Source organism: Tubulanus polymorphus, chromosome 9 (genome assembly GCF_964204645.1).
Source record: "Tubulanus polymorphus chromosome 9, tnTubPoly1.2, whole genome shotgun sequence".
NCBI classification, from domain to species: Eukaryota; Metazoa; Nemertea; class Palaeonemertea; order Tubulaniformes; family Tubulanidae; genus Tubulanus; species Tubulanus polymorphus.
This window is the reverse complement of record NC_134033.1, coordinates 2,218,315-2,239,558: the sequence shown is the minus strand read 5'-3', so window position 1 is coordinate 2,239,558 and position 21,244 is coordinate 2,218,315. Positions and strand designations below refer to the sequence as shown.

Genomic DNA, 21,244 nt, shown 5'->3' with positions numbered 1-21,244 from the left:
ATACTGTTACTGGTACAGAAGCTTCAATAATTTACTTCCCTTTTGAAAAACCAACAAAAATGGACATCATGAACCTAGGGAAATTGTGTCACTAAATCTATGTCATCCTCTTTGGGGTGACGAAATATTCTGAAGTCTCAACCCAACTGTAAACTCTACCGAACAGGAAATTGACAGCCCACTTCTAGGAACGTACAAAACAAAATTATGCAATTCCTTTTCGACTCAATGCTAGACAAATCCGATTGAAAATCCTCCGTGGACCTAGTTTCGCAAAGTAGCTTAACTCAAAATATCGAATTAGTCGCTATTGATAACCAATCATTGAAAAGCTTTCCGGTATTTCCAGTCAGGGGATTGGGCATCACAGCTGCTGCCATAAAACAGACGCTAAACTTAAAACAAAATTTTAAATATCAATTTATATATTTATTTCATGCTCATTTCATGTCAAGCTTCTACAGTCAATACATAGTCGAGCTTTACACCGCGGTTTGGAAGAGAACTGGATGATAAATACAAGCCTAGAAATATAGTTAGACTGCAGTTTTCAAAAGAACGATTTCACCTCAATTAATAGTAATAGTTCTCCACTGTACGACCTGAGTCTATTGTAGTTTGAGTAATGAGTAAAACTTGTTCGTGAAGTGAAGTTGTTTTGAAAAATGCAGTCCGGTCATGGATGACTACAAACATGCTTTTAATATTAATACCTCATTAATTCATGAACTCATTTCATAAATTTCGATCAATCATTACTCGAAGAGTTCATATTATGTTTTTGATTCAATCAGAATCAGATTCAAATTGAATGCGTACGTAGGTTTTCATTGAAAAAAAAATATTTTCTCACAATGCAACAAAAAATATTTTGGTTACTTCATCGATATTCCCAAAACGACCTGATGGGAATGGTATTGTCCTGATGTCCTCGAAGAACAAACTATGAATGCAGCTGTATCATGATTTAAAAGAATTCTAGCACATAAACATGTCTACTGTATATAGGTTTAGATGAAATAATGATGAACAAGTGATTGAAAACAATGGACACTTCTTAAAGCTTATTCAGTCGATAAAACATTGGAAATCATACAAATCTGAGGAGGAATATCTACAAGGATATTCAAACACTCTAAATGTCATTAAAATACTGGAAATATCTCAAGCATCTAAATGCCTTTTACTAACTGGCCATACAAGTATTTGCCTAAATAAGCCACAGGCCTCTTAAATAGCAAATCCGGCAACAAGCAATATACTACTCTGGCTTTATTTGATGCTGGACCCAGCTACACAGTTGTGTGGGTTTATTTTCGCTCCAGTTCCACACTTGCGTCGGTTTAATTGGACTCCAGATCCACTTCCACAGTTGTGTAGGTTTGATTCGACGAACTAGGTAGATTAATCGTACAGGTAGATAAATTATTCGGATTAAGATGCCTACGATTTAACAGACCAAAGGCTAATGTCTATTTGAATACATTAAGACTTATACTTCAAGCAAGTAAACAAACAATACAATAAAATACACTATAGAAAATATTACCCTAGAATCTTTTCTCTAAAACATCAACATCAACAATGTCTCAAAGTAACACAGCATCACACGAATCATACATTTATCCGAAAAATACAAAAAAGAAGTTAGTTTAGTTAGCTTAGTTAGTTTGTACCCTGCTGACAGTTCAATTCAGTTCACCCATAGCTAGTAGTTAGTCTAGTAGTCTTATTAGCAGACGACCTTCGTCTAAAAACATCTCGAAACCACAAGTTTCGCACGTAACCTAAATTCACAAAATCGATTAATCCCAAAATCGAAACCTGAACTAATAACAGAAGAAAGAACTGAGTGTTTTTGCATTATTAGTAAATTCGAGGTAAGTTGGTTAGAGTTAACCAGCGATTAGTTGACGTAGTGAAAATCAAAATTGCATTGTTATTGTGGCGTTTATTTGACAATTAACTTCGAACAACTTTCAAGCGAATGACATCTCCTGAAAAGCGGCAGCTTCGATGTAGTAGGCTACGCACAACCAGCATTCAAGTAAACATCCATGAACGGCGGGTTGACGAGAGACCAGTGAAAAGACCGGTGGCCCGTGCCTGCTGGATATTTCTACCACGACACGACGACCGACTACCGTAGAAAACACATCGTAATTAAAACGTCGTTTGCATTTCGTAATTAGTACAAAAACTGGTAGTAGAAAAATATCCCAAATACCGCGTCACATCTTGCAAAATCTGCATTTTGGTCATTTCTATAAACCGCAGGGTGCATCCAGTTTCATGAATAAGTTTAAGCTTAAAATGGTTTAAGTTTGAATTTATGTCCACTTCAAAAACATGAAGTCGCCTATACTAGCAACAAAACTGAAAGATTTTAAGTTAAATTTCTTTTATAAAACTAGACACTGGTAAATTTCTCTGCTCAGACTACAGAAGGCACTTAACAAGATAAGGCGTAGCCCTTGTGAGCACTTAACTGCCCTAGTTAAAGACCGTAACTGACCATATTCTAATATTTTTTACAGACCTGGGGTCAGTTTCAGGAAAAATTTAAGCATAAAACGGTTAAGTTTGAATTGTTGTCCTCATTTGAAAACATGAAGTAACCAATGGCAATTACACCAAAAATTTGAGTTAAAATTTTTTGTGAAACTGGGCCCAGGGTCGAGAAACAGAAAAAAGTTGAAGTCAAATTTTCGGTTTACTGGTTATTCCGATTCGCAACTACATGAGGACTATAAATTACAATTCAAACTTTTTAAGCTCAAACCGTTTCAATGAAACTGGACTCTCTGATCTATAAAACTGTGCCGCTCAGTTTCGCTTTCAATTCCATCAAGGCAGATTCGCGTGTGGATCTTCTTTTTTTTCGTATCACAGATAAAATCAAGTGTTTATTTCTATTCGCTGTCGTAGAACTTATGATTTTTCATTGTCTCGTTTTTTTGTTTTTTTTAGAGTACATTGTCGTCTGTTGAACCGTAATAAGCACTAATGCGCCATCTAGCGAGCAGACGTAGCTAAAACCCGTCTGTCTATTCTAATTCGACGATAACGTCTTCTTCATCCACCGTCTGCCCGGCTGCGAAATTGATCTTAGCGACCTGAAATTATCGACAAAAATAGATCGAAATTAATCAGTAATCAACAGTAAGACCGTCAGTAACATCTTTCATATTTCTGTCCAAATTAATCAGTAATCAACAGTAAGGCCCTCAGTAACATCTTTCATATTTCTGTTCAAATTAGTCTGTAATCAACAGTAAGACCTTCAGTAACATCTTTCATATTTCTGTAGGCCTAAAAATTCATCAGTAATCAAGGGGTAAGACCCTCAGTTACATCTTTCACATTTCTGTATGCATCAAACAAATTAAATCAGTATTTCTCATTATAAAATACTTAATAGTAACGAATACTGAAAATCAGGAACAATTGGCAGTTCTGCACTACTAGGGATTGAAAATTCCTAGCAATCAGTTTGACAAGGCAATCAGAGAATGATAGCTGGTATTGTGAGTGAATAGAATCACCACACAGCTGACTGGTCACCTCACACCTGACTGGTCACCTCATAGCTGACTGGTCACCTCACACCTGACTGGTCACCTCACACCTGACTGGTCACCTCACACCTGACTGGTCACCTCACACCTGACTGGTCACCTCACACCTGACTGGTCACCTCATAGCTGACTGGTCACCTCATAGCTGACTGGTCACCACACACCTAACTGGTCACCTCACACCTGACTGGTCACCTCACACCTGACTGGTCACCTCATAGCTGACTGGTCACCTCATAGCTGACTGGTAATCCCCACACCTGACTGGTCACCTCATAGCTGACTGGTCACCTCATAGCTGACTGGTCACCCCACACCTGACTGGTCACCTCATAGCTGACTGGTCACCCATACTGATCAGACAAACTTACAAACTCATTCTATCACCAGAGATCTGTGGTCTAGTGGTAGAACACACGGCTTGCAACCTGGATTCCCAGGTTCAAACCCCAGTAAGGCTAGGGATAAGGTTACAGGGTTAAGAAATGCCAGTTAAATCCTGGTGGAAGCTAGGGTCAGGTAGGGATGAGGGTTGATAGGTGGAGAGCTGTGACTGACCTTTCCGGCTTTAGCGGCGACGAGACTGTTTTGCATTTTCATCGCTTCCAGAACACACATTTCCATTCCTTCAATAACCTTTAAAACAAAATAAACAACATTTTTCAACAGATTTGTAATTTATATTCATAGTCCGTAATTCAAATAGATTTCAAAGCATTTTATCCACTTCATGAATTCTGAATCTAATTGTTATGGGTTCTGCACTTAATAATCTACCAAATTCTATGACATTTTTCTCGATTATCTCAATATTTCGTGACACTGAACTCTGAAATTCCACCATGAATTTCCAGATTTCTAGGGGATTTGCGCGAGAGTGAATCAGAGAAATTTCTTTGCGTTATTAGATGTCACAATTTATTCATTTCTCATTGAATCACGTATTGATAAAGAAACACGCGGTCAATAGCATTATCAAAATCTCCAGGTTTCTTAAGCAAATTTTTGTTAAATTCCCCGAGTTTTCCCTGACTTTTTCATCTAGATTCGTCCAGATTTTCCCGATTTTTTGCAAAACTTATCAAATCCCCTGAATTTTCCAGGTCAGTGGCGGCCACCCTGTACCACCATCAACAGGCCCTGAATTGGTATATATTGATCGACCACCGATTGACTGATCGACCACCGGTTGACTGTTTGAACACCGATTGACTGATTGACCACCGATTGACTGATCGACCACCGATTGACTGACCGACCACCGATTCACTGACCTGTTGACCGACTTCGACCGCGATAGACTTCACGAGTCCCGGCATCGGAGCGATGATCATACTATCCTGTACGGTGTCCACCGTCTCCGGCATGTATTGCAACATCGAAACAATTTTCTTGTCGAGAACGTTTACGGTGAACTGAAACCAGAAAAAAAAACAAAGTTAATTCTGATTCCTGAGCCAATATGAAGGGAGCATTAACCCTTTCCGTGCTGACTCATTAATACCCTATAATGCTTGAGAAAATGTGAAAATTTGGGAAAATTCCACCCTAATGTGTTGAATAACGGGAATAGCACTATAGTGTGTCTACACCGCGGCGCGGTGTATCATTAGGTACTAATATTTCACTATGTTTGACAGGTGCTGCCAAGAGATAATTACTAATTACTAATTACATCAATACACCGCAGTGCGATGTACTAGCAAAATCCATCACCGATTTGCGGTGTAGACGCACTGAAAGGGTTAAACTGATGGTGTATCAACCAGGGGCTGCAGTTGCTTAAATATTGGTTAGAGTTGACCAGTAGATAATTGACATAGTGACCATTAAAATTCATTGTTACTTAGATATTTATCCACCAACGTTTCACACAAACTGACCTTAGTACCGAGATACTGTATCGTGATGTCTCCGTCTCTTTTTCGCGAGATCAGCTGAAAATAAAAACATAAAATTCTTAACTAGTTCTTCAATCCATCTGGTATATGAATAGTCTTTAAAAGTTTAAAACAGTTTCTCTGATGATGGAGTCTAGAAGTCACCCCCAAAACTGTTGGAAAATAAACTTCTCTATGTATATAATAATATGTGTCTTATATAGCGCTGAATCCAGCCAGGCTGCTCAGAGCGCTTTACATTTTTCGGTATTATTACCCCGGCCAATTTTATACTCTAACATGTATCAGTCATCTCTCCCTGGGGAGAAGTAACACCGAGCTGCTAACAAGCGCTCAGGAGTCATCTATCAGACCAGGTACCCATTTACTCCTGGGTGGAGAGAGGCAATGAGGATAAGTGTCTTGCCCGAGGACACTACGGCAATGTACGGGGTTCGAACCCACGACCTGGCTTCCCAGAGCCGAACGCTCTAACCGCTCGGCCACAACCGCTCCACGTATCTACTGTGGGTTTTTATCTGTTAACTCTCTACACTGAGATTAATATCAGTTCACTACAGCCAGGCTTCAATCTCTTGTCGTCACTTACTTGCATCGTAAGATCTTTTCCGTTGATGTTCGGCTCAAGCACGTTGTCGATCAGTTTGAAATCGCCGCGAATTTTCGTCTTTTTGCCGTCGATTTTGACCTGCGTAAAAATATAGGGAAATTGGAAATATTTCAGTAACGGCGAAAACCTCGAAACTTTCGACCCGACACCAAAAACGCGACATTCTCACACAAAAACACTGCAATCGAACTATTCCTTTTTTCCCACCTAAGTTTTTTTTTTCAAAAAGAATATCGATACAATAAGAATATTCTTTGCACTTAATTTCTTGTTTCGTATCGATCTCGCGATGAAACAAGTAAGCATTCGGTGCTGACTAATTAATGTCCCAACGTGCTGGAGATAATTTCAGAATTTTTCAAATCCAGTGTGTTGTATAATGGGCTACAGTGCGTCTACACCGCGGCGCGATGTATCGTCGTAAGTAACCGATATTTCACTATGTTCGACATGTGCTACCATCTTTCAATTGGAATAAAAACTAATTACATCAATAACCTGCGATGCTATGTACTAGCAAAGTCCATCACCTATTTATACACCGCACTGCGGCATAGATGCACTGATAGGGTTAAGCATGATCTAAAAACCTACGGTAGACTGCTTCGAACTTGAATCAATTAGGTTATAATTTGATACAGAAATTAACTGATATACTACCGCAATAGTTCGAAGATTTGAGTTAGATGTAAGTCTGTCGTCTGCTGCCAAACAGTAGCAGACAAACTTCTATTATTTGGAGCATTCCTCCTTATCGAAGTAAAGAATAAATTCAAATGTTTTTCGAGTTTGCGTGTTAGGATTTTACCCATTCCCAAAATATCGAAATAAATATTCTGATTTTTTCTCTGAAAACGTTTTGAGTCTAACATACCCGAAAATTTTATTTTTTAACACAACATTTATATGTGAATATTCGTCCAAACCTGCTCAAGTTTTAAAGTGTCTGTGAACAACCCCGCGTTAGGCTTTTTATTTTAAATTGTCTAAATCATGCCGCGGCGCGGAGAGGTCGCGGTCGCCTCCCCGTGTCAGCTACTACTGCCACCTATATTTTACCTTCTGAAACGATATAGAACGATTATAGAGCAATTACATAGTGTGAAGCCATGCGAGGAACGGCAGACGCAAAGTGAAGCAATTAACACTAACGAGTTATTAGTAATTAATTGATCCGGAAATAAATTCAGGGGGTCAGATTGAGATTTAATTTCATAAAAAATGTCAGGGCTGAGCTCATTTTAGCTCTTCTTAAGCTGAGGCTCAGCTCATCTTAACAACTTAAGACCAGTTTAAGCTCATTTCGGTTCTATAACCAATAAACAACTTAAGACCGGTCTTAAGTCTCGACTATGGAACTGGCCCAAGGGTTTTTTCAACAGTTTTTTACACATATTTGTCCACATTTTTCACATTTTTTCACCGTAAGGTAAACAAGATAAGTGGTTACTGATCATTCATTATCTGGACAGATCTGAATAAAATTTCTTAACATAACTTGCGCATAAAATCTAAGCTCCATAAGATATGGCATGGAAAATGGATATAAATACTTTGACAGACATTTTCAGGAATTTTCACGCATTTTTTAACATCGACCCCTGTTTTCCACCAAGCTGCCACTATCACGTCTGCTGTTCGGTATCAGTGGAAGCTTAGTGGAAGCTTGGTCGAAACCGAGCAGGGTCTAATGTCAAAGGGGGCCATCAGTGTCTGGCAGTGTCTGTCTCGATACATGATCAAAAGTATGAGAAAAATGGATAAAATGATTTTCGAATTGGATCCGGTTCAATGCGCGATAAGTTTGACTTTTCAGAAAAACGAAATAATCTGAAATTTTGAGTTAACACACAACTGTAGAACCGGATTTTTTAAAATTCTATCGCAAAATTGTGTCGAGGCAAACGACCAAATATTGCATCTTTTCAAGGTGAAATTTCCGTAAATCAAACAAACAGAAATAAACAAGAAAAAGATTTCTACTCTACTCAGAAAAACAGCATGCAAATACAGAAGCATTTTGCATAATAATAATAATAATTATTATTATTATTATTATTTTTCATACGTAGAGAAGCTGAGGATTTGAGAGACGCAGATATATTCTCTATATTCGAATACACGTATTCGTGACCATTGACGAAACGCTACAATAATTGAAACATCTTAATTCCCGGCGAGAAATCCTTATTAATAAGACTCAACGATAATCTTTGCAATCTAAGATCTTTCGATTGGTTTCATTGCGGGTTTGACGCCCCGGGGTCAGTTGTCAGCCCAAAATAGGGCATATCATGAAATTCAATGGGCACCCGAAAAAAAAACTCATCATAAAACATTAACTTGTATTTGGAAATACAGAGAACAGTTCATGAATTTAGACTTTTTAAGTATCAGTTTAATACATTTCATTTTCCCTCAGGGCAACTTAACGTGTAGGGGGGTAGGGGGCACTCCTTAGACCGTCCCCTTGGAGCCAACCTCGCTCAAATTCCAACCTTTTTACCAAATTAGTAAAAAGCTACGATGGCATTAGTTCAACTCATGTTTCATAGACACTATTCTGGATCTAAGTAACTCGATGTTCAACCCTTTTTAAGTATCAGTTTAATACATTTCATTTTCCCGTCAGATTTCAGAGCAACTTAACATGTAAGGGGGTAGGGGCACTCATAGACCATTCCCTTGGAGCTAACCCCGCTCAAATTCCGACCCTTTTTTCGAAATTAGTAAAAAGCTACGATGGCATTAGTTCAACTCATGTTTCATAGACACTATACTGGATCTAAGTAACTCGATGTTCAACCCTCTGTTTATATCTAAGGTAGCACGCGTCGTTCGAGAATGACTTACTTCGAATTTTCCGTGTTTGTCCATCTCGACCTCCGCCGTGTGGATATTATGATCCAGTTTCAGCGACAGTTCCCACTTGTTGCGTCTGTCTCCCAGTTCGTGATGCCTGCGAATAAATACGAGATGATAAAGCGTTTTATTCAAACAACCAGCGACCAATCGCTCAAAAGTTGGTTAAAAATAACCGGTGGATAAATGAATACCGCAGAAACAATGAACTTACAATTATCCCAACATTTCAACATTTTTTTTTTCTTAACCCTCAACCCGCTAAGCGCCACGCAGGGCATTATAAGTGGGTTCGATGTTTCAATGGGGAAGAGACCAGAGAAGAACCTTCGACTAAGAAACTCTGTTGCCACCAGGGTTTGAACCCTTAAACCCTGGATTGAGGGGACCAGTGACCGGCGGCTTAACCCAGTCGGCTACTGCACCTCTCAACTTTCCACTGGTAAACTCTAACCAACTATTGAGCAACCGGCCCCAGGATCCAGTCACTCAGAAGTGTTGGTTAAAGTAAACACCATAGTAACAATGAACTTTTTAGCTTTTAACCGTCACTATGTCAACTATCCAGTGGTAAGCTCTAACCAACTTTTGAGAAACAGTAGCTCAAAAGCTGGTTTAAGTTAACCGGTGGATAAATACCATAGTAACAATGAACTTTTTAACTTTTAACTGTCACTATGTCAACTATCTACCCGTAAACTTATTTTTGCAAATGATAATTTTCCACAACTGATAAACTCATATTGATTTCAAATTAAGTTCAAATTTTCAAATCATCAACCGTGGGTTTCGCTGATTGATAGAATTTTCACTTGACGTCTGCCCAGAATACGAACCTGTCATCGGTTAAGAACAGATTTGAACGTCGGTCCCATTGCGTGTAGATTACGCAGGCCATCGCAGCCAGTTCCTTTCGTTCCCAATCTTCCAATCTCGTTCCTACGAAAAATGTAGAAATCAGAATATCCATTTTACAACTCTCCTAATTTGGATGTCGCAGAGCTGGGAGGCGGTCACTCCAGGGTCCCTACAGATCATTCCAGAATTCAAGGATTCTTCAAAGTGAAAATTTCATATTTCGAGGGGTACCACTTTCATTCCCTTTCCCAATTACTGTAAACTCCTCCTAAATCTTGGTTTACTGTAAATTCAGTGATTTTGTAAGCAAATATAATCCTACACTTACTTCATTTGGTTTATAATTCAGTAACTACCTGAAACCATTTAATTCAGTGGAATCTGTATGTAAGGCCTATGACTACTAACTAGGACTGAAACCTAAAAGTTTTCAAATTGCTTAATTCTTAAAATTCAAGGAGTTTTCAAGGACTTTTGGGCATTTTGCACAAATTCAAGGATATTCAAGGACCTTGCAGTTTTCGAAGAATCAAGGAGTCGTAAGGAACCTGTACTCTTACCGGTAAAACCGTCGGGATAAACTTCTTGTAGGTAGTTCGTCGAAATATTGCCGGACACGAACTTCTTTTCGGTGATTATATCTCGTAGCAGCGGAATATTGTGAGTTACACCTGAAACGAGAGAAGAAAAAAATATATTTTAAATTAAAACTTTTGAGTAGGAAATTTTTTATCACTTTTTCTTCGATTATCCCCAATAAAATAAGAACTTCATAACGGAAAATTTTCTGAATCCGAAAACGTTACGAGTGATAAAAGTCGATTCATACCTCGTATGACGTAAGAGTCTAAAGCTTTACACATTGTTCCTAAAGCTTCGTCTCGCGTGTCACCAACGGTTACCAACTGAAAAATAAAAAACAAATAGATTTTATTAGAAATCTAAAACGTTCAAATTCAACGCATGAAACCCAGTTCCACGGGTCTGGACTCAGTTCCACAGTGGACCCATTCCACAGTTATTGGATCAAATTCCATAGTTACTGGATCCAGTTCCACAGTTCTGAATCCAGTTCCACAGTTACTGGAACCAGATCCACCGTTAATGCACCCGATTCTACAATCCCTGGACCCGGTTCCACAGTTACTGAAACCAGTTCCACGGTGAATGCACCCGATTCTACAACCACTGGACCCGGTTCCACAGTTACTGGAACCAGTTCCACAGTTAATGCACCCGATTCTACAATCACTGGACCCGGTTCCACAGTTACTGGAACCAGTTCCACAGTTAATGCACCCGATTCTACAATCACTGGACCCGGTTCCACAGTTACTGGAACCAGTTCCACAGTTAATGCACCCGATTCTACAATCACTGGACCCGGTTCTACAGTAACTGGACGCAATAGTTCCACAGTAACTGGGTACAGTACTGGTGCCAGTTTTGAGCTCCTAGTATTTGAATTGAAGAAAAATCTGAAAACGGTTACAAAGAAAATCTATGAAAATAGCTCCCAGAATTTTCAGTTGAAATGTCAAACTGCTCTCATAGTTTCTCTTCGTAATATTGTAATATTGTGCATTTTTTCCTAATATGAGCGTAAAAATATATCTCTTTAATTTCTACCTTGCAAATCATTGGATCATAGTAAATACTGATTTCACTTCCTTCTTGAATACCACTGTCGCATCTCACCTACAAAAATAGCCGCCAAAGAATAAAATAAAATCAGCTGCCATTCCTTAAATCGGAGAAAAATATTTCTAACTTACATTCTTGATGTGCGTCGGTTCTTTGTAGGATGACAGACGGCCGACAGACGGCAATCCGAAACTTTTATACGGATCTTCGGCGTAAACTCGACATTCGATAGACCAGCCGTGAATTCCGATATCATCTTGTTTTAACAGCAGTTTGTGTCCTAAAAAATAAACAATACTGGCACCATAGAACCAGAAATAATGTTGGGGACACCCGGCCTTCGACGAATTGGATATTTTCGGAGCCACCCCTATTCAATACATGCGTGAAAACTAAAAGATGGCTTTTTCATATGCAATGATTGATTTTGAACATAATTGAACCGATGATACTGCGTAAATTTCTCATCTAAACTGATTTTAATCATCTACGATGAACTCAGTGTAAAGAATATTCGCATCGATACAAACTGTGACCGAAGAGTGAAGACTTTCAAACAATCTTAGTTTCTCTCTTAAAAAAATGGCTTCACAATAATTTTGGAGATAATCTAAAACTTTCTCGTTTTTAAACACAACTGATTTTAATCTTCTACGATGGATTCAGTATAAAGAATGTCACATCGATACAAACTGTGACGGAAGAGTGACGACTTTCAAACAATCTTAGTTTACTCCCTTAGATGATAACAGATGCTTCTAATGGGGATAACCATGTTATTGAAATAAATCACATATACATGTAATGATCAGATTCAAATAAAATTTCCTAAACTTTTACACAATTGTGCATCAATTCTGGAGGGATCAAAATATGTTGCCAGAAATTTTTCTAGAAATTTTCGTGAATTATTCAAATTTGTGAACAACTTCTTGAATCGAACCTCTGTCGCAGACGGACTTCGCCGAATTATCATTCTTGAAATAGGAAATTCCTACCTTTAGCGACTCGTAACATCTGATGCACGATATCTACGCCGGTGATGGCCTCAGTGATCGGGTGTTCCACTTGCAGACGCGTGTTCATCTCGAGGAAATAGAAATTCCTCTTCGAGTCGACCAAAAACTCGACCGTACCTGATTACGAATAACAAACAACAACAAAAATCAATCCGTCATTGCGTTCAAGATTTTTTTACCATTTCATTTGAAATAATATATCCTCAGGGTCCGTACAGCTCGGTCATTCTTGGATATACGGAGTTTTAAAAGGAGAAAATTTCATATTTCGAGGAAGCGTCTGCTTCACTTTCATATCTCAATTACTGTAGACTCCTCCTAAATCAGTACTGTTTATCTCAGTAAACTGATAATTCAGTGGTTTTGTAATCAGATCAGTCATTCCCATATAAGGAGAACATTTGGGGGAAATTTCAATTTTCGAGGAAGCGTCTGCTTCACTTTCATATCTCAATTACAGTAGACTCTTCCTAAATCAGTACTGATTATCTCAGTAAACTGATAATTCAGTGGTTTTGTAATCAGATCAGTCATTCCCATATAAGGAGAATATTTGGGGGAAATTTCAATTTTCGAGGAAGCGTCTGCTTCACTTTCATATCTAAATTACAGTAGACTCTTCCTATATCAGTACTGTTTATCTCTCAGTAAAACAGTTAATTCAGCGGTTTTGTAAGCAAATTTTGATCATTTACGCAATAAAACTCAGTTCTTAATTTTCAACCACCAAATTGGGTAAAAACAAACCCAGGTCAAAACTGTGCTGATTTAGGCGTGGTCAACAACTACAAACTAGACAAAAATATCTGATCGCTTCAGAAAAAGCTGGTACTACACGTAAACTCTTATCATTGATACCGTACCTGCTGAATCATAGCCAACAGCGTTAGCAAGCGCCACAGCCTGGTCACCCATCGCTCTCCGCGTGTCCGCGTCCAAGAACGTACTGTAAATAGAAATATTATCACAATCACAGTGAATTTAGATTCAATATAAATTGGGCTGATTGACGCATCGACTACTGCCGCAATAGAGGATTCCACTTGTGGCAAGTGAGGATCCACCAGGTGTCACTAGTGTGCAGTAGGACAACGATTACTGCAGCAATAGAAGATTCCCCGTGGCAAGTAAGGATCCACAAGGTGTCACTAGTGTGCAGTAGGACATCGACTACTGCGGCAATAGAGGATTCCACTTGTGGCAAGTGAGGATCCACCAGGTGTCGCTAGTGTGCAGTAGGACATCAACTACTGCAGCAATAGAGGATTCAACTTGTGCCAAGTGAGCAACCACCAGGTGTCGCTAGTGTGTAGTAGGATATCGACTACTGCGGCAATAGAAGATTCCACTTGTGGCAAGTGAGAATCCACAAGGTGTCAATAGTGTGCAGTGGGACATCGACTACTGCGGCAATAGAGGATTCCCCGTGTGGCAAGTGAGGATCCACCAGGTGTCACTAGCGTATAGTTAGTTACCTGGGAGCTTCTTCAATGACTTTCTGGTTTCTTCGTTGTATTGAGCATTCTCTTTCATTAAGATAAATTGAATTTCCGTGTTTGTCGCACAAAACCTGAAATACAGTTTCATTTCAAATGATTTCATTTCCGGAGTCTTCATGCCATAGAGCACCAAAAGATCAAATCTGTTTGACCGACTGGCACTGGGGTTGAATCCTTGAAAATGTTCATATTATCTCTAGCTATTTCGGGTGTTAATTTGTCAGCACTGAAAGGGTTAAACACGCGCGTACCTGTATTTCAATATGTCGCGGATTATCGATGAATTTCTCGATGAGCAGACGATCGTCGCCGAAACTGGACGCCGCCTCTTCTTGCGAGAAACGAAATCCTTCGCGAGCCTCGTCGTCGTTCCACGCGATACGCATTCCTTTGCCTCCGCCGCCGGCAGACGCTTTCAACATCACCGGGTAACCTACAACACACGCCACATGAGATTCTGGCATTGTCACATCGTCATTTTTTGAAACGGTTACAATAATTTTCATCCACATTGATACCTAGTATGTGTTACTTAAGGCGTTCTGAGCGAGTCTCAACAAATTTCCCTGCCTTCCCGGCCTGATTTCGAGCTTATTTACAGATTGCCTCGACTATTCCCTAACTTTCTAAAAGAAAGGCAATTTCCGTGACTTTTCCCTGATTTCCAGGTAAGTGGCCATACTGATTATGCAGGGTTCATGGTTAAGTTGCGGTCAAAATAAGCACTAAAGTGAACAGTTTTTACAGAAAAATCAACCTCAGGTGATGTAGAGAACTTCTTTTTAAATTTTTCTTACGAAGAAGCATGGGCTACAATCAGATATTGATGATCGACCTAACTATATCTCACAAATTTTGAGCACTAATAAGCACTTTGAATTGAGATTTTCAAAATAAGCAATTGTAAGACCCACTACGGACTCTACTAAAGAAAAATAAGTATTGGACCAACCCGACCCGCTAAAATTTTCTAGTCTCCTAAATTAAGTTTTTAAACTTCATTCTTTCCCGATCCAACAAAGAAAATCCGTCTGCTTACTTCCCAGTTACGTCTGCCGAGATTTTCATTTTTAAACGTACCGATTTCGTTGGCTAGTTTGACGGCTTCTTCGACGTCCTTGACGACGCCGTCGAAACCGGGGATACAGTTGACCTTGGCGTCGTTGGCGATACGCTTGCTTTCGATTTTGTCGCCCATCGAGCGGATCGCCTCGCTGTTCGGTCCGACCCACGCTATACCGGCATCAGCCTTCAATTCAAATACAATAATACAAACGCGTTATCAAATACAGTCGCCAACTTAATATTCTGGGGCCGGTTGCATAGACATGGCTTAAGACCGAAGACCAGTCTAAGACCAACTTATTTCTATAGACGATCTAACAACTTAAGACCAGTCTTAAGATTTAAGACCACTTCTGGTTCCGAAAGTCAGCTTAAGTCTTAAGATTGGCCTTAAGTTGTTAGATTGGCTATAGAACTAACATGGTCTTAGACTGGTCTTAGGTCTAAGCGATGACTATCGAACCGACCCTCGGGGCATAGACTTAAGACCAGTCTAAACCCATCTTATTTCTGAAGCCATCTAACAACTTAAAACCAACTCTAAGATTTAAGACCACTTTTGGTCTTAAGTCTCCATTAAAGACCATTGTTCAGTCCAAAAGAGGTCTTAAATCTAAGAATTGGTCTTTTAAGTTGTTAGATCCGGTTATAGAATGAAAATGAGCTTAGACTGATCTTTAGTGAGTTTGAGTCGGCTTAAGTTGCTAGGTTGGCTTTAGAACCAAAATGAGCTTAGACTGGTCTTAAGTTGTTAGATTGGCTATAGATCCAAAATGAGCTTAGACTGATCTTAAGTGAGTTTGAGTCGGCTTAAGTTGCAAGGTTGGCTTTAGAACCAAAAAGAGCTTAGACTGGTCTTAAGTTGTTAGATTGGTTATGGAACTAAAATGAGCTTAGACTGGTCTTAAGCTGCTAGACTGGCTATTGAACTAAGATGGTCTAAGACTGGTTATGGAACAGTCTCTGGCTTCAGTTTCATAAAAAGTTCAATCTTAAAACAGTTAGGTTTGAATTGTTCTCCTCATTGAAATAATCAAGTAACCAAAATAGCAACTAAACCTGAAATTTCAGTGAACTAGAAGAAAATTAAATTGACTTGAAGAGTTAAACACCAGGGGCCAATTTTATAGTTTGGTACTAGTTTTAACCCAGGGGCCAACTCAATTGAAAACGAATTGAGTTAGCCCCCCAGGTTAAAGTTAATACCAGTCTATCGAATTGGCCCCTGGTGATACCAAGCACCTGGTATTAGGAAATAAATATTATTATTTATTTCCTAATACTGGCTTCATAGAGCAGGAAATAATAATAATAATTTTATAAGTTAAAACTATTAAACTTGCCCCTCTTTTCTGTATCCGATAAAAGGTCGCCCCCCCCCCCCCATAAACTCTCCACAACATCGTCTAGATACCGAGTGATTAGATCTTTTACAAAGGATAATTGCATAAATCGAAGTGAATTCAGTTTCCGAGTCAGACAAGTGGCTCTTTTTTAAGGTAGCAGACGCTCGTCTGGAAGGATCTCTAAATTAGATTTAATTCGGTCGAAATTTTTTCCCAGTTTTGAGCAGACATTTCGTAAGTTTTCAATGCAAACTTATAAGTTCGTCATCTTGAACAATTTTCTGAAAACTTAAAAGTTGTTTCTTCGAACGTCAAACGACGCGAAAAGTGCATTTTCTTCGAAAAACACCTATTTCAAAGAGGTGATACAGATAATATTCCTGGATAAAAGCCGTTTCTCAAGGAGTTTTATAGGAGAAAATCTAAAAATTTCGAGAAGCGTCTGCATCACTTTCATATCCCAACTAGGCCTACTGTAGATTCCTCTAAATTCATTATTGTCAAGACAAATATTTCTAATTGCCTTTTTCTCAAAAATGAAAGAATTTTAAATGAGTATCAAGCATATTCAAAAGTATTTTCCGTTGAGTCAAAACCTGGTGGCGACAGAGTTTCTTGGTCGAAGGTTCTTCTCTTGTCTCTCCCCCATTGGGAGAAACATTGAATCTGCTTATAATGCCCTGTGTGGCGCTTAGCAGGTTGAGGGTGTTAAAAAAAAAAAATTTTCCGTTGAGAAGTTTTTAGGAATCAAGGAATCGTAGGGACCCTAAACAATTTCTTTTCGTCTACTCTTCTCATTCTAAAGGTCAACTCACAAGTTTTCCGGCGAATGTTCGATTTTCCGATAGGAAACCGTATCCGGGGTGTACGGCCTGAGCGCCCGTCTGCTTGATCGCGTCCATGATCGCTTCCATGTTCAGGTAACTTTGATTCGACGGCGCCGGTCCGACGCAGACGGCTTCGTCGGCCGAGCGAACGTGTCGCTGAAAGAGAAATTACACGCGAAATTAAATTACTCGCAAAAAAAAGCCGAGATGCAAAAATTAGATACATTTCTCTCTTAACCCTTTCAGTGCTTCTACACCACAGTGCAGTGCATAAATCAGTGATACAGTTTCAGAATCCAATTTGAGTTGATGATTGAAAATGACTTATTTTGACTAACCACTAAAATGGTGGTGAATGTCAGAGGGCGCGTAGTAGAAATCCCCCTTGGAAGAATTATTAAAATCACCCTGGTTAACAATCACCCCTGGCAACAATTTTAACATAGGGGGAATTTTACTTTTGAATTCCTACGTAGAAGTAAATCTGTAGTCTATCTGTTATTCAAGGATTTTTACCTTTCCACCCATTTACAAATCCCGTGAGTTTACCCTAATTTTTCCATGTGATTACACAAAGTTTCTAGTTTTAAAATGTTAGAAATTCATACATTTTTCATTGAATCACGTATCGATGAGGAGAAACACCGTGGTCGATAACATTATCAGAATTCCCTGAATTACCAGGTTTTTTGCATAAATTTGTCAAATTCCCAACATTTTTCTGATTCCCTGAGTTGTTGATTTTCCAGGTCAGCGGCGCCACCCTGCCTGGCGACTTGGCGACATCGCGGGTTGTTTTACCGACGACCGACCACGCCAGTAGAACGCGATCGTCTGCCGATAAATACTTACGGCGTTTGAATCGACATCGCTGTGAATCGCGACGGTTTTCACGCCCAAACGTCGACAACTGTCGATCACGCGACAAGCAATCTCGCCTCGATTCGCGATCAGAACTTTGTCGAATTTCTGGAAAAAAAATTACGAAGATTAAAATTCACAAATAATCAAGGAAGCAAAAGAATAGGCAATCTCTTACAGGGTGGCTACCCCACCCCCCCCCCTGAATTTTCATGTTATGGGGTAAAATTCCTTCATCAAGAATCTCAATGTCAGATTTTAACACAGATTCAGTGATTTAGACGTACAAGGCTGACATAGTGACACGAATTAGGAATTTGTGAATCGGGGAAATTTGTCGGTAAAAATGAAATAATTTATTCATTTCTTTGAACCATGCATAGATAGAAAATATCGAAATTCCATGAGTTTTCCAGACTCTTGGATAAATATGTCAAATTACATGGGTTTTCCAGATTTTTTAGAAACTATGCCAAATTTCATGAGTTTTCTAGATTTTTGAGAAAATTCGTAAAATTTCATGATTTTTCCAGAATTAGGAGAAAATTTGTAAAATTCCATAAGTTTTCCAAACTTTTGAGAAAATTTGTAAAATTCAATGTTTCCCAGAATAATGAGAAAATTTGTAAAATTCCATGAATTTTCCAGATTCCAAACAAAATTCATCAAATTTCCCAAGTTGTTTTACCGATTTTATTCGAGATTTTTCCCACTGGAGTCCCCTAATTTTCCGTAGATTTTCACAGGTCAGAAAATTTGTAAAATTCGATGAGTTTTCCAGATTTTTGAAAAACGTCAAATTCGATGAGTTTTCCAGACATTTGAGAAAATTCGTCAAATTTCATGATTTTTCGAGAATCATGAGAAAATTTGTAAAATTCCATGAATTTTACTGATTTTTTTCGAGATTTTTCCCACTTGAGTCCCCTAATTTTCCGTAGATTGTCCCAGGTCAGCAGCATCTTTCTCTTACCGATTCATTAGCGTCGTGTCTGTCGTTCCAATAAAACTCCCTTCCGAATCGCGATGAAACCGACAAATAGCGAACTTCCTACGAAAAAATAGATAAATCTCAATAAATCTATAAACTTTTTTGCCAGTTCCCAGAAGAAATGACGAGCCCCCGCTGGACCAAAGCGAAGACCATAATCGATAGATTTCTAACCAGTAGCCATAGGCCTACTATACTCATAGAAGAACCACTTTGCAGGGAAAAATAAATCAGGGATTCCCTGTCCATCTCTTGATACATCTCAATAAATCATGGATTCTCTGTCGGTCTCTTGATACATCTCAATAAAACAGGGATTCCCTGTCCATCTCTTGATACATCTCAATAAATCATGGATTCCCTGTCCATCTCTTGATACATCTCAATAAATCATGGATTCCCTGTCGGTCTCTTGATACATCTCAATAAATCAGGGATTCCCTGTCCATCTCATGATACATCTCAATAAATCATGGATTCCCTGTCGGTCTCTTGATACATCGCAATAAATCATGGATTCCCTGTCGGTCTCTTGATACATCTCAATAAATCAGGGATTCCCTGTCCATCTCTTGATACATCTCAATAAATCATGGATTCCCTGTCCATCTCTTGATACATCTCAATAAATCAGGGATTCCCTGTCGGTCTCTTGATACATCTCAATAAATCAGGGATTCCCTGTCCATCTCTTGATACATCTCAATAAATCAGGGATTCCCTGTCCATCTCTTGATACATCTCAATAAATCAGGGATTCCCTGTCCGTCTCATGATACATCTCAATAAATCATGGATTCCCTGTCGGTCTCTTGATACATCGCAATAAATCATGGATTCCCTGTCGGTCTCTTGATACATCTCAATAAATCAGGGATTCCCTGTCCATCTCTTGATACATCGCAATAAATCATGGATTCCCTGTCGGTCTCTTGACACATCTCAATAAATCATGGATTCCCTGTCGGTCTCTTGATACATCTCAATAAATCATGGATTCCCTGTCCATCTCTTGATACATCGCAATAAATCATGGATTCCCTGTCGGTCTCTTGACACATCTCAATAAATCTATAACTTTTTTGCTTGTTCCCAGATGAGATGACAAGATCCGTCTGGACCATAATAGTAGACATGGTCAAATCTATTGATATATAGGCCTAAGTCAATTAATATATAACTAAGTCAAATATATTAATATAATATTCTATTGCATGTATCTCCTAATATATGATTCGTAATTATTCTGCGAAATAAAATAAAAGTTCTAGTTCAAGTCAAAAGATTTCTAACCAGTAGCCATATGCCTACACTCAAAAATTCTTTTGCTACACTATATACTAAGTATTGTTAGCCTTACTACAGATAGTAAGACTCTGCAGGGAGAAAAAAAATCACGAAGTATTGAATCTGAAGTATTGTCTCTCGTTGTCGTAGTGCATGATCAGATTCTGTGTAGTTCCTCACAAAGTATTGAGTCTCTTGTGACCCACTACTGTAACTCACAGTTGGGATGTAAAACATATTAATGTTACTCACTGAGTTTAGAGTCACTCGGACCTCCTCTGTCTGTGACGTCTGACTCTGTCTGGTACAGTGATAAATTCATTTTTATTGTGCCAAATTGTGGGCTTTTTATGTACATTTAAACCCTGTACATAACTCTTACCAACTCAGACCCTTTTTTCTAACCTTATTTGAAAAAAAAATTGATCTTTTCTACTTTTGTTTGTTGGTGAAATTGATAAGAATAAAGCCGCATCGGCTAGATATCCGATTACCAGACATACACATCCGACATCGATCAATAAAGTTATCTATTGAATTGGATTGTACTAGATATATCCCGATTTCGGGCCTAAAAAGAAACGTCAGTCGGAATTAAACTTGTCAGTTAATTTCTGTATATAATCTGAGTATTTCAGAGTTCACTTACTGTCGATCTGCCTCTAGACAGCAAAGCTCGAACCAGAAAACCTCTCGCGCACAACGAAGAACACCTGAAGGTCGACGCCATTTTCTCAATCAGCGGGCGATGCTGGATTGCGTATAATCGTTATCAGAATCTGGGGATTAGCTTTTAACCGTAAACGGGCACTGTGAGGGTTGCTCCGATGACACATTCAAGGCCAAAAATATTCTCGCTAGTGGAATAACAGACCAGTTAAAAAGGCATATGCTAG

At 38.9% G+C, this 21,244-nt stretch overlaps 1 protein-coding gene across 3 annotated transcripts; it reads right to left on the bottom strand.

Annotated features, from left to right (window-relative positions):
* Positions 1-305: 305 nt before the first annotated feature.
* LOC141910647 (propionyl-CoA carboxylase alpha chain, mitochondrial-like) lies at positions 306-21,086 on the bottom strand. 3 transcript variants are annotated; one of them, XM_074801359.1, is made up of 20 exons: positions 20,998-21,086; positions 19,044-19,121; positions 18,062-18,178; positions 17,198-17,365; positions 15,052-15,220; positions 14,223-14,404; positions 13,948-14,042; positions 13,336-13,418; positions 12,452-12,589; positions 11,585-11,733; positions 11,439-11,507; positions 10,639-10,714; positions 10,370-10,480; positions 9,788-9,890; positions 8,943-9,048; positions 6,069-6,167; positions 5,462-5,515; positions 4,853-4,993; positions 4,137-4,214; positions 306-3,116 (listed from the first exon to the last, which is right to left on the bottom strand). In XM_074801359.1, the coding sequence occupies exons 1-20, from the start codon at positions 21,076-21,078 to the stop codon at positions 3,048-3,050; spliced, it is 2,166 nt and encodes a 721-aa protein (XP_074657460.1). In that variant the 5' UTR covers positions 21,079-21,086; the 3' UTR covers positions 306-3,047. The 3 variants fall into 3 exon arrangements, 1 of the variants encoding a protein (XP_074657460.1); XR_012619903.1 differs by lacking the exons at positions 306-3,116; positions 4,137-4,214; positions 4,853-4,993; positions 5,462-5,515 and adding an exon at positions 7,016-7,151 and having other exon boundaries at positions 6,079-6,167; XR_012619904.1 differs by lacking the exons at positions 306-3,116; positions 4,137-4,214; positions 4,853-4,993; positions 5,462-5,515 and adding an exon at positions 7,016-7,148 and having other exon boundaries at positions 6,079-6,167.
* Positions 21,087-21,244: the final 158 nt, after the last annotated feature.